General features: G+C 42.6%; 1 protein-coding gene across 1 annotated transcript in view; it reads left to right on the forward strand.

The window, feature by feature from the left end:
* The first annotated feature begins 1,253 nt into the window (after positions 1 to 1,253).
* The window catches only part of SLX4IP (SLX4 interacting protein), a 72,775-nt gene continuing 60,789 nt past the window's right edge, over positions 1,254 to 13,239 (forward strand). Inside the window, 3 exon segments of the mRNA XM_082428229.1 lie at positions 1,254 to 1,690; positions 5,722 to 5,811; positions 10,411 to 10,531. Coding sequence (XP_082284355.1) covers positions 1,475 to 1,690; positions 5,722 to 5,811; positions 10,411 to 10,531 — 427 coding nt within the window. The 5' untranslated portion in view covers positions 1,254 to 1,474.

The raw sequence follows: 13,239 nt of genomic DNA on the forward strand, positions 1-13,239 counted from the left end.
TCCAGGCTGCCTTACATCTTTAATAATAGGTGGGTGTACAAGGCCAGTGACAGTGCGACAGACCCAAATGGAGGAGCTGCCTGTGGGCAGCCCCGGGGCATGGGGGAAGCTGCCCGTGGGCCCTGGGGTCACCCTTGCCCCTCCCCCTCCACACCCAACCGCATGCTCTTGACTCTGCTTCTGAGTATCCCTCGAATCTGCTCCTTCCTCCCCACCTCAGGATCACCTTCTGCTGCCTCTTGTTTGGGCTCTTGTGGTGGCTTTAAACCTGGATGCCTGGCTCGGGTCATTTCCACCCTCCAGCCTGCAGTCTCCTTGGCCCCTCAGCCCATCCGGGGCTCCTCTGTGCTCTGAGCCCTCCTGCCCTGTTTCCGTGTCATCAGACTCCACCATCCTCAGAGCATATACCGAGCTTCTTCCTCGGGCCTCTCTCTCGACCACTTGCCACCCTGTTCCTCAGGACTCAGCTGCTGCATCACAGCCCCCTCCCTGGCCTCCCTCAGGGAGAGTTGACACTCAGATCCCTTGGGTGTGCACTGTGGTCACACTGCCTGCAGTTCTCTGATACTCGCCCCCGCACCGGCTCTGGCCCAGGGCTCCTGTGAAACTCAGTGGGGAATGAATAAATGAATGAACGAACGAATGAGAGAATGTGGAGAACCTTCCACATAACTCAGAGTTTTGAACCTGCATCTGAGAGAGCTACACGTATGAGAAATGTTAGCGGTTTCACCTTTATTTTACACTTAATGTACAATTAGAGGACAAGATCTCCCACCCCTGAAGACTTGGTAACAGTTAAGTTTCGGCTTTGGAATTCTTAGGAAAGAAATAGGAAAAATCACCGACATGCTTGGTTGGCAGTGAGTTTGGGGTGAGGTAATCCTAGGATCCTTGAATTCCCTTTTTCCAAAATATGGAAAATTAGTGGTTGTCACTGGTGATGACATAGTTGTCGCCGCTCCAGAATAAGGAGGGAGAAAGTTGTTATATGACACATCAGTGTCCTGGGCTCAGTCAGAGTGACCTTGTCCCCAGAGTGGGCTCGGAGCCCCCAGTTTGCAGATAAGGCTGTGATTGCCCCCCCCTTCCTTCCTCCCTCCCTCCCTCCCTTCCTTCCTTCCTTCCATCCTTCCTTCCTCCCTCCCTCCCTCCCTCCCTTCCTTCCTTCTTTCCTCCCTCCCTCCCTCCTTCCCTCCCTCCCTCCCTCCCTTCCTTCGTCCCTCCCTTCCTTCCACTAAGTATTAAGCATCTACTGTGAGCTGGCACTGTGCTGATCCCTGGGATGCAGAGGGACTGAGGTGTGGACCCTGTCTCCACTGAGGAGCTGACAGTCTGGCAGGGGAGGCCCCTACATGGACCAGCCACTGAATGCAGAAATAAGCACGGGAAGCATTGCTGATCCGGAGGAGGGAGTGGCGAACTGTTCAGAAAAGCTCCATGGGGATGGCCACACTCCTGCGAGGGTTTGAGGATGCGTGAGAGCCCACTGAGCACGGGAGCATCGAGTGCTCTGGCAGCAAAAGGCAAAGAGCATGTGCCCAGGAGCAGCGGGAGACAGTGGGGAGCGGGCCTCATCAGAGACTTGGAGCCTCGGCATCCCTTCTGCGGCAGGCGTGGCTCCGGTGGAGGCTGGGGAGTTCATCCAGGACTCCGAGAAGTGGCCCTGATGTTCCAAGCGGGGGATGACGTGAGCTGGGGAGCCAGAGAGGCGGGGTGTGTTTAGCTCTTGAAGAAGCCAAATCTACCAGGCGTGGTGACTGAGGGTGAGGGAAGGGAGGAGTTAGGGGTGACTCCCAGGTTTTTGGCCGAAACCTCTGGGTGGAGGGGGAGGAAGCCGGACCAGCCCCCAGCCGGTTGGTTCCCAGCCCAGGCGTGGGATGCAGAGCTTCCTCTCGTAGCTGCTGGGCTGTGAGGGAGGTAACGTGGCCTGTGTAGCGTGAGCAGCTCTGGCCTGAGAGCCCAGTGCTGCTGACTGTGCTGCTCTGCCTGGAAGAGCAGAGAAGAAACGGCCCCTAATTAAGGGGCAGGAGGGGCCGGGGCTGTGCTGCCAGCAGCAGTCAGGGGTGGTGTTCTTTTTCGTTTTCTTTTTTTTGTTTTTTTCACTTCTGTTTACTCATGGGAGAAAAGAAGCAAAGCTTTGAGAGCAGGGAACTTCAGAAAGGCAAAATATCTCTGATTACTGTGGGAGCTGGAGAGAGCTCTTGCTGGAAAACTCAGAAGGCTGGCTGCAGAGGGAGAGCCCCGCTGGGGAGCGGGGAGTCTGGCAGGAAGCCCGGGAAGGTTTGAGCACCAGAGTGAGATTCAATGATTTATTAAAAAAAAAAAAAAAAAAAAAAGACATTCTAATCAGTCTTCTTATAATCAAACAGACTAGCTTCTTTGTGATCAGAGCTAAAATGACGAAAAAATACCAAATTGGACCTTACTATTCAATTTTTTAGAAGGATACTATTACATAGTATCAGTTCAGGTTGTTCAAACGTCACTATTTTTTTTTAATTTATAAAATCATCTTTGCTCATGACAGAGGGGTAGCAGAGAACTTGGTTTGACTGAACAGTCAGGATTGAACACCCACAGGAAACCCGGTAGAATGTGCATGAGGCATGTCTCACCTCTTTGGAGGGGCTCTTTTTCTGGGATCCCTGGAGCCTCAACAGGCCCGTGAGAGAATTCAGAGGGTCAGTGAACTTGGATGGGAAAAAAGTTGCATCTTTACTTTGACCAAGTTCTAATAAATTTTGTTTTTATTATGAATGAAGTATTTAGAACACAGTAGTATTAGCAATGTTTGTTACCATTAGAAATCACAGCTCTTTTCATATTGCATTATAATTGTGGCAGATATCTGAAAATGTCATTTATCCTTATCACTGCTTTGGATTTATAGTAGTTTTTAGATCCACCACTGTGTGACAAGATCCAATGCCTTATTGAAGTACATCCATTACTATATTACAAATTTTTTTTTAATATGGGTAACTGTACTTCAGTATAATTGGCTTTCTTTTTACTCCTATGCATTGTGTCTCCATGCATTTAAAAACATTATTATGCACAGGTTTCATCAGCTTCACAACTGAACAGAGAGGTCTATGGCACATGAAAGGTTAATAATCCCTGGCTAAGATCCTGTAGTTGTGACATGAGACCTCCACCTGGTGGCAGCATACTCCTTAAAGGTTAAATCGATAATCAACATGGAAGAAACTTTTAAAATAACAGTGTATTTGAATATGGTTTTCAAACGTTCTTGACCACAACCCACAGTGATAAATAGGCTTTATATCATAATTCAGTACACTCATACCTAAGTTTCACAAAACAAGACTTAACTTTACCATGTGACACATTGATATTTTTTTATCCCATTTCTCTTTCCTTAAAATAAAATGCTGGTTGCAGCTCACTAAACTGTAGTTCTGTGGGTGACATTGCACTGTTTGACATTGTAGGAGACCATTTTTCATTATACTTTATGATTTATTACCCAGGGAAGTTCACTTTGTTCTCCCCCAAAATACCTACACATTTTCAAGGACATAATACTTACATTTTAAATATCTGTCAACAAATATGAGTATATTTTTACACAGTATTTAAAAAATCGTTTATTATTGATATGTAACGTATATACAGGGAAACGAACTGATCTTAATTGTATAACAAGACATAGAACGTTCCCCAGTCAATTTCTCCCTAAGCAATCACTGTGCTGATTTCTTTGACCATAGATTTAATTTTGCTTTTCTAGAACTTTATATAAACGGAATCATGCAGTATGTATTTTAGCCTGGCTTTGCTCAGTGCAATGTTATTGATATTAGTCCATGTTGAGCGGATCAGTAGTTTGGTGAGGAGGGTTCCACTGCATGAATATACCACAATTTGTTTGTTCTCCTGGTGAGAGACTTTCGGGTTGTCTTCCATTTCGATTCTTGCAAATAAAACATCCACACACATTTGTGTACATTTCTTTGTGTGCACATATGTTTCATCTCTCGCAGGTAAATACCTGAGGTGGAACTGCTGGCTCAGCTGGTAAAATAAATATGTGTTTAACTATAGGAAACTGACAAACATTTGCCAGGGTGGTTGAACCATTTTCCATTGCCACTAGCAGTGTGTGAGTTTGGGTCACTCCCCATCCTTACCAACATTTGGTGTGTGTCAGTCTTTTTCACTGCAGTCGTTGTGGTAGGTGTGTAGTTGTATCTCTTGGCAGTGTTAATTTGTATTTGCTTGATAAGCCATGATGTTGTACACTTTTTTTCATGTGCCTATTCACCAGTTGTTTATCTTAATTGTGAAGTGTCTGTTCAAGCTTGTGTTGTTTTGTTTTTTAACGTCAATTTGTAGAAGTATTTTTTACATATTTTGGACACCAGTCCTTTATGTCAGACATGTGCATTTATGAATATTTTCTCCCAGTCTATGGCATCCATATCAATTTTATTAATGGTGTCTTTTGATGAGCAGAAGTTTTTAATTTTGATCAAGTCCAGCGTGCTGATTTTTCTCTTTTAAAATTAGTGCTTTCTGGATCCTGTCTAAGAAATCTTTTTCTACCCCAAGTTTGGGAAGATAGATTTGGTTTTTTACGTTTAGGTGTATGATTCATCTCAAATCAATTTCTGTGTACAGTGTGAGGTAGGTGTCGAGTTCCATTTTCTTTCCATATTATATCTGGTATTCTCACGCTGTTTGTTGAGAATATTTTTTTTTTCACCACTGAATTATAGCACAGAATTAAAAAAAAAAATTGTTTAGCCAAAGAGGTACAAAAATGACTTTCCCTGCTGGCCATAAACCAACCCACGGTGCTTTTCTAAGTTAGTTCATCCACAGTTATCTTGATATTCTCAGATTACTTTACTCATACGGTATGAGGGTTTATGAAGCTACACGTTTTTACAGGGTCTGTAGCCATGCCGCAGAGCTGCTAGCTACATGTGGCTGTTTAAATTAGATTGAAATTAAATAAAATAAAGAGTTCAGCTTCTCAGTCACAATAGCCACATTTCAAGTGCCCAGTAACCACATAAGGCTATTGGCTTCCCTACTGAACAGTGCAGATAGAGAAGATTTCCATTTTTTCCAAAGTGCTAGACAGCACTAGCCTATCAAATAAGAAAGGAGACAGGCTTTGTACAGTTTTGTAGCATATTTTAATGAAACTCATTTAGTTTTCGTAACTGGCATTCAGCATCTACCTTCTGCCCTTTGGTTCTTTTTCATTTGTCCGTGCTTCTAGTTCTAGTCCAAGATGTACGGTCCCAGCCAGTCCTTTTGTCTGTCTAAAAATGCAGTAACTTCTGTCTGTTCTCGCCTATCTGGAAGAAAGAATTCCCCTGGCCGTCCACGGACTCATTCTTTTCTGGAGCCTACCTCGTACTGACCTATTTAACTTTTCTCAGTGTTTAATAGCTTTCCAACTGCTGCCAGATTTCTGGGCATCCCCCTTGAAGGTGCGGCCCAGAGACAGATATTTTGTCTTTCCTATCCTGATTAAAATTAAATTTCTCCCTAGCGTTTCTAGCATAAATTATAAACTTGCAAAGAGCGCCGGGTTATGAGTTTTACCCTGCCCCGTATTAACGTTTCTGTCTAGTAGTGAACTTTGTTGCCGTTTCATCATGAGCAACCACATAGGAATTTGTGAGATTTTCTCTCATTGTTTGCTGGGCGTGAGCTAACTCTGCCATTAATGTCTTTCAGTGTGGGAATTTTGCTGTCCTGGTGGATCTTCATATATCTCCGCAAGGTTCAAACAAAGATACCAGCTGGTTTTCTGAACAGAAGAAAGAGGTACCAGAAAACTTTTCACTATTTTTTAAAATTGAAGTATAGTTGATTTACGGTGTTTCAGTTGTACAGCAAAGTGATTCAGTTATACATACACACACACACACCCACACGTATTTTTCAGATTCTTTTCCGTTATAGGTTATTACATCATATTTTTTTTAATAAATTATTTCAGGATTTGTTTATTTCATTAGTAATGGAATTAATTCATTCTTTTTTTTTTTTTTTTTTGGCTGCATTGGGTCTTTGTTGCTGTGTGCAGGCTTTCTCTAGTTGCGGCGAGCGGGGGCTACTCTTAGTTGCGGTGCATGGGCTTCTCATTGCAGTGGCTTCTCTTGTTGCAGAGCACAGGCTCTAGGAGCATGGGCTTCAGTAGTTGTGGCACTCGGGCTTCAGTAGTTGCAGCACACGGGCTCAGTAGTTGAGGCACACGGCTCTAGAGCGCAGGCTCAGTAGTTGTGGCGCACAGGCTTAGTTGCTCTGCGGCATGTGGGATCTTCTTGGACCAGGGATCGAACCCGTGTCCCCTGCTTGGCAGGCGGAGTCTTAACCACTGCACCACCAGGGAAGTCCTATTACATAATACTGAATATAGTTCCCTGTGCTATCCCTAAAACTTTTCACTATTTTAAATGCAAGGAGCTGCTCTTAAAAGGAATATTAGCTCTTTTTCCAGCTTTCATTTTCATTAGTGGACAATAAATCTTGAGCGCTATTTAATCCTTGAAAAACAGTTGTGTTCCCCACAACAGACATACACCTGCTTTTTTGTTGTTGCTGTTCCTTCGGAAACTGACACATCTATCTATTCCCTTTGCTATTCTAGTATTTAAACCAGAAATTTCCTACCTCTGTGGGGGAAAGGGTTCTTTGTATTAAAAAAGAAGAAGTTAAAGTGACTTTTCCAGGTAAGCAGGGATTGTAATCCTGACTGGCCGTAAAGGATGGACTGAGCACCTGGAGCAGGTGTGGGGTTGACACAAAGCTGGTCTTTCTCACCTGTCTGAAATCCTCTTCTGCACCGTGTGATCCTTTGGCAAAGTGTAGAGATGGTTGATCATGGCCCTCCTCTCGCCGTGGCCAGTCACTAAGCTGATGCTCAGTCAGTAAAGGAAGTGGTCATGTGACAGGGTGGCGATGTTGGACCTCCTGGGGCCCCAGCCTCCTCCTCTGCAGATGAAGGGGTTCTCCCAGACCCTGGCTGAGCCACTCCCGGCTCTCAGTTTCCGAGGTCCCACCCAAGTGCCGCTGTGGCAGAGGGTGAGAAGGTGCCTCTAGCTCTCATCACGTGCTTGGCTCCCTTCTCCAGATCCCTGCTTACGGGAGAGCGGAACAGTGAGCCCGTGGCTTTCACATAACTTTCCAAATGTTAGAGCACTTGGTGTCTGCCATGACATTCGTTGGTCACAATAGCTTTTTAGAGCTAGAAATAAAAATATATTTTATTAAAAGGTAGTATATGGAGAAGAAACTAGTGATAGTGGTACTTTTTTATACCACTTTTTTACACCTTTACTGTGATAACTGTTTTCAGTCAGCTTTTGGAGATAACTAGAAAAGAAATCTCCCAAAAGAAAATTTATAAGTGATACATTTTCAGTCAGGAGATAATAATATTATCAGGACTTTGTTGTCCTAATTTTGCAAAGGATACCCCATGGCCTGAAGCTGGAGCAAGAAGGCACAAGATTCTGTATGATGGGATTTTCGTTCAGGTAAATAGCCGTGAATCGTACTCTTCAGGGCTTAACGTTTGATAGGCCAGTATCTCCTTCTACAGCTCACCTTCATGTCATTCCAAGCTTTGGCTTCTCAACACATGTCCCTATGATTCAAAACAGTTAATTCATTTCCCCAAAGTGACTAATATGCACCCCAGGGGACCCCACCCAAAAAGTTTGACTTACATTAACAGCATCCTAGAATCCACCATTCCATTTTCCTCTATCCTCTCCCAGCTCTGCCACCACGGCCTTAGACCTTTTTTGTTGATATTTAGTCAGTTTTGCCAAGATTCAGTTGATTTGGAAGGCTTTACAATAAATCTGTGGGTATGTGACTCACTTCCTAGCCAAAGCGTAAGGCTAGAATTTTCCAGGGTGCCACAAGCAACTGTGTTGCTCCACCTTGTACCTATGTCCGGGCAGCAGGGCGTGACTTAGCAAGATGCTCAGAGCACGATCAGACCTGCAGAGCTCCGATGCAGTGCCAGCAAGCTGAGTGTTCCTCTCAAAGCAAAGTAGATAGTTTGTGGCTTTTACTTGAAGTTGTTCCTTCAAAGTGTGTTCACTGACATTAAAATTGCTCTGGGGTAATTTGTGTGTGTGTGTGTATAAGAAAGGAGAAAAGCTAGTTGAGGATATGACTTTAGCCTGTGTTCAGTGTCCCAATGCTTTCATCTTTTTTTAATCATTAGATTATCTCAAGACTGGGATTTCATGAGCAATCAGTTTGATTGCATTTTAATAGTCGCTTTGCATAGTGAAAGTCTTAAGAATATCCAGTTCCTTTTCAGGAAAAGGAACTAATTACATGTATTAAACATGTGTTTATTTTGAGTCCAGCATGAGTAGTCTTTGTACCCAAACAGTTGAACTCAAACTGTTCCGTTTGTAAACCTGGGGAAGCACACATGGACCCGTTAGCCTGGAGATGTTGGGCGCATCTCTCTCTTGCTGCTTGATTGGAACTTGGTCTTCTTGCCACCCCTCCAATTTAGCTGGGAATTTGTCTTTTCTCGCCTTGCTCTGGTTCTGAAGAGAACACTTCGCCAAGTGCAGTGTGGTCAGTTACTAGGGTATCTCGACCACAGTGCACACTATCTACCTTCCATTTGTCAAACCTGACTCATGGAAGGAAAGCCCCGTAACTATAGGGAGAGAGTTTGTGTGTATGGGCCTTGGCTTTATTTTTGTCATACTATTTTTAGTTCTGGCCTTATAGGGCATTTATGGCCAAATTTTAACAATCCTTGTTTCCATGTATGTCTTTCACATATTTTCTAGCTCAGTCATCGTTGAACCCTGCATGTGAAGCAAAATTCTTTAATTGTTAAAACAACAGTATGAGACAAGGCTGCCTTTCTGTTGCGTGAACAATGCCAAAACCCTAACTGTAAATGAATACGGCTGTATTCCACAAGGCACTGCATCTTTGGGCTGCAAAACAAGAGCAGGAGAGAGGAGACCAGTGTTTGTATTTTATCAAGAAACTCATGTTTGTCAATTAAGTCAAGGGTTTTCTGTACTGTTTGAGGAGTACACGTATTTGCAACAAAAGAAAAGTTTGGCTCTCGTTGCCCTTTGAAGCAGCTTACAGCTCTGTCCTCATTTTAATTTATGAAGATTCTAAGAGATCAACCTGAGATGGCATTGCCAGAAACCAGTGAAACAGGTTTGAGGTGACCTGAAAACTCTTGAGCCTTCTGCAGAGTCCTTGGAAACTGAACCAGAATTACCCATCCTTACGCATCAGTTCTTAATCTCAGTTAAGAAATTTAGACTTGTGGGCAATTTTTTCCTTTCCCTACATCAGGTAACATTTTTCTGGTAGTGTAGCTGGAATGGGCAGTGTCATCCCACTGTGTGGTTGGACTTCTAAAGTTTTGTTTTTCTTTTTATCAATAACACCGATACGTAAAACGGTAGCTCCAGAAATTTGCTAGTCGTATGGGATGCTGACATTGAATTAAAACCCTGTGTTTCTGTTGCCTAATAAATATTAGTCTACTTTTGAACAATATAAGAAGTTAAATTATTTTTCCCATGAATAGGTGAACATAGTACAGTTTTCACAAAAGCATATACAGTATCATCAACACGTATGAGAAGAAAATCAGACTCCTGATTTCCAGTTCTCTATTCAACCCACCACTCAGTGCTATTCCTTTTTAGTAGATTTGTAAATCCCAGAAACTTATGAATTATGGTGGTTAGGTATTAAAAGTTTTTTGAACCAAGTTTGAAAAGTGGGAAATTTTTGTATGAAAATCACTGTCTCTAGTTCCTCTTAAACAAATTGGAAGATCTGGTATCACTGTGCCTTGTGTCCCCATATGAAAGCATGGGGGGCTGCCCCCTGTTGACTGGTTTGGGGTCAGGGTTCCCTCTGACTGTGCCTTGGCTCCCAGCTTCTCCCGGTCCACAGTCCCCACCCAGTGGGCCTGGCTCTGGGGCTCCCATCTCCAGCCAGAGTTGGCTCTGTTTGACTTCTCTCTTCTGTTTGTCACAATCCCACGGGTTGCTATTTACACGAAAACAGTCTTTACCTCTCTGATTTTGTCACCTCATCGCCCTGATTTTTACATTGAAGTGTTTTTATCTTCCTTTTAGAAATGTGAAACTGAGGCAGAGAGAAATGAAATGTATTTCTTATATCACAGAGTAAGCCAACATCATGGTTTCAAGCAAAGCTTAGTGGCAAATTTAAATCTGCAGCATTATCCATGAGCACATGTAAGATTCCTTTATTCATTCATAGCTAATTTAAAAAGCAAACAAAGTGAAATGTTTGATTTTGGCTTTTAAATATGCATGATATTGACTTTTTTTGCATTGCATTAAATTAGAAAGTTATATCTAATTTTCTGATTTACTTTAGGAAGTCTGTTTACTGTTAAAAGAAACCATTGATTCAAGAGTGAAGGAGTACTTAGGAGTTCGTAAACAGCACAGGCCGTCAAATACAGAATTCACAAGATCCAGTCCCTTGTCCTTAAAAGGTAGGAATGGAGTACTTTGATTTCGGATAAAATTTCTGCTTTGTAGAGATGGCAGTTATGTTTGACTCTGACTGTCACGTTAGTACAGTGATACATTTTTAAAAAATATGTTCTAATGAAGATGCTTTGATTGGGTAAAGAAGATTAACCAGAAAGCCCTGAAGGACTTTTAATGGTAGGCAAAATACATAAAAATAGAAAATAAAACATTCCTAAGGAAGCTATAAATTCTTTAAAGGATTTTTTTTTTTTTTTGACAAGTAGTCTTACAACTGGGTTTACGTTAACACTGACTTGATTTGGGGCTTTATGCTTTTCTAAATGCTTTCATTTATGTCACCCTATTTCAGAAGTTCTCACCTGGGGGTGCTTTTCCCCAGGGGACATTTGGAAATGTCTGTGACAGTCTGGGTTGTCATAGCCATGGTGGGGAGCTACTGGCGTCTGGTGGGTAGAGGCCAGGGACGCCACTAAATATCCTACAGTGCCCAGGGCAGCTCCCCGCAGCAAGACAGTATCCCCCAAAATGTCAAGGGCCCTGAGGTTGAAACATCCACCCTGTTATCCTAATAACACTTGGAGAATGGTCATATCCTCGAGTTATGGGTGAAGAAGCTGAGGTTGCGAGATTAAGGGGGTTGCCCAAAATAAAAGATCATCTTCTCGAGGACAAAGATTATGTCGTGTATCTGGCATCTTCCCTTCTACTCTCCCTGCCCCCAGCACTTAGCTCAGTGCCTGATGCACAGATTCATATTTAGCATATTCAGGGATACGTTGAATATGGAGGAGGACTTGGGAGACAAGCAGCAGAACCTGACCCCCCAGCCCAGTGTTCTCTCCACTCTGTCATTGTGGTGTTCTTAATTTTTTTTATTTTAAGTTAGCATTTCACGGCACTCTTTGTAGTACACATACAGTCAACCCATGTTAATCCTCAGAGGACCGCACTGTAGTGCTGTGAACTAGATTATGCTAATGCAACACCTCTTCAGGGAAAGAATGGTGTCACGTCCTCCCCTTTGAAGGCATACTTAATCTGCACTGTTTACTTGGGCACGACTGATAAGTGGGCAGATAGGTTAAGTTTATTCAAACCGAAAGCCTCAGACAAATAGAATTTTCAGTCCAAACAATATTGTATTAGGTGACGCTTGCTGGCATTTTGCTTAGTAATACTGTAAGTCTTCTTGAGAAAAGCCGTAGGAGCTTGCATCCTTTGTACTCCAGCAGACCTGGCTAGTGTCACTTTCTAACTGGTACGGAAGGAAAAGGAGCAGAGAAAGTTCCAAGACCTCTGTCTCCAGTGTGGTAGTGGCTTAGTCAGTCCTGATCCTCAACTGGCCCCTCCCCTGGCCTCCACTCCGACTGAGGGAAGAGCTAAATACTCACCTTCCCAGCCTCTCTCACAGGCAGGGAACACATGGTGTTCTGGCCCCAAGATGAAACCCAAAGCCTTTCTTGGGCTCACGTGGGCAAGAAATTTGTTGTTAAACAGAAAAGTGATTACTGTACATACAATTTTGTAATCTATTTTTTTCCCACCTAACAATATAAAAGTCCTTTGAAACACATACATCACCATTTTTAAAATTTAATAGATGTGAAGTGGTGTCACATTGTGGTTTGGGTTTGCATTTCTTTAATGATTAGTGATGTTGACCATCTTTTCATGTGCTTATTAACTATTTGTGTATCTTTGGAGAAATGTCTGTTTATGTCCTTGGCCCATTTTTTAATTAGGTTGTTTGCTTATTTGTTTGAGTTGTAGAAATTCTTTATGTATTCTGGATATTAATCTTTTATCAGATATGATTTGCAGATATTTTCTCCCTCCTGAGAGAAATGGAGAAAACAAAGCCTTTGACAATGTCCTTTGACACAAACATTTTTAATTTTGATGTAGCCAGTTGATGTCATATCCAACAAATCATTGCTGGATTCAGTGTCACGAAGCTTTTCCCTATTTTTTTCTTCTAAGAGTTTTATAGACTTAGCTCTTACATTTAGGTCTTTGATTCATTTTGAGTTAATGTTTTATATGGTTTAAGTTAAGGGTCCAACTTTGTTTTTTCACATGTGGATATCCAGTTTTCCCAGTGCCATTTGTTGAAAAGCCTGTCCTTTGCCCCATTGAGTGGCCTTGGCACCGTTATTAAAAATCATTTGACCATAAATATGAGAGTTTATTTCTGGGCTCTCTCTTCTATTCCATTGGTCTATATGTCTGTCTTTATGCCAATACCACACTGTATTGATTACCATAGCTTTGTAGTAGGTTTTGAAATTAGGAAGTGTGACTCTTCCAACTTTGTTCTTGTTTTTCAAGATTGTTTTGGCCATTCGGGGTCCACATCAGTGTTTTTAATGACTACATAGAATTCCATTGTGTCCATAGTTTGATTTATCAGTGGGACATTTAGGTCACATCTAATATTTTCACTGTTGTAAACAGTGGTACGGTGGACATCTTGATGATCTAGATATTTGCACCCTTCAATTTCTTTATAATATTTCTCTCTAATGTTCATACATTGTAAGAGCTCCTTAAGGATATTCAAGCTCTGTGTGTTATGTATGTTGCAAGAGATTTTTCTCAGTTTGTCATTTGCCTCTGACTTGGTTTATTTAGCATACAACCACAAACGAGAAGCCTTTTTTGCCCCTGGAGCCTCCGATGCCCGCTAGTGGGGGCGAATGCCGGGCTT

This window comes from Balaenoptera physalus (assembly GCF_965194825.1).
Source record: "Balaenoptera physalus genome assembly, chromosome: 16".
Classification (NCBI taxonomy): Eukaryota; Metazoa; Chordata; class Mammalia; order Artiodactyla; family Balaenopteridae; genus Balaenoptera; species Balaenoptera physalus.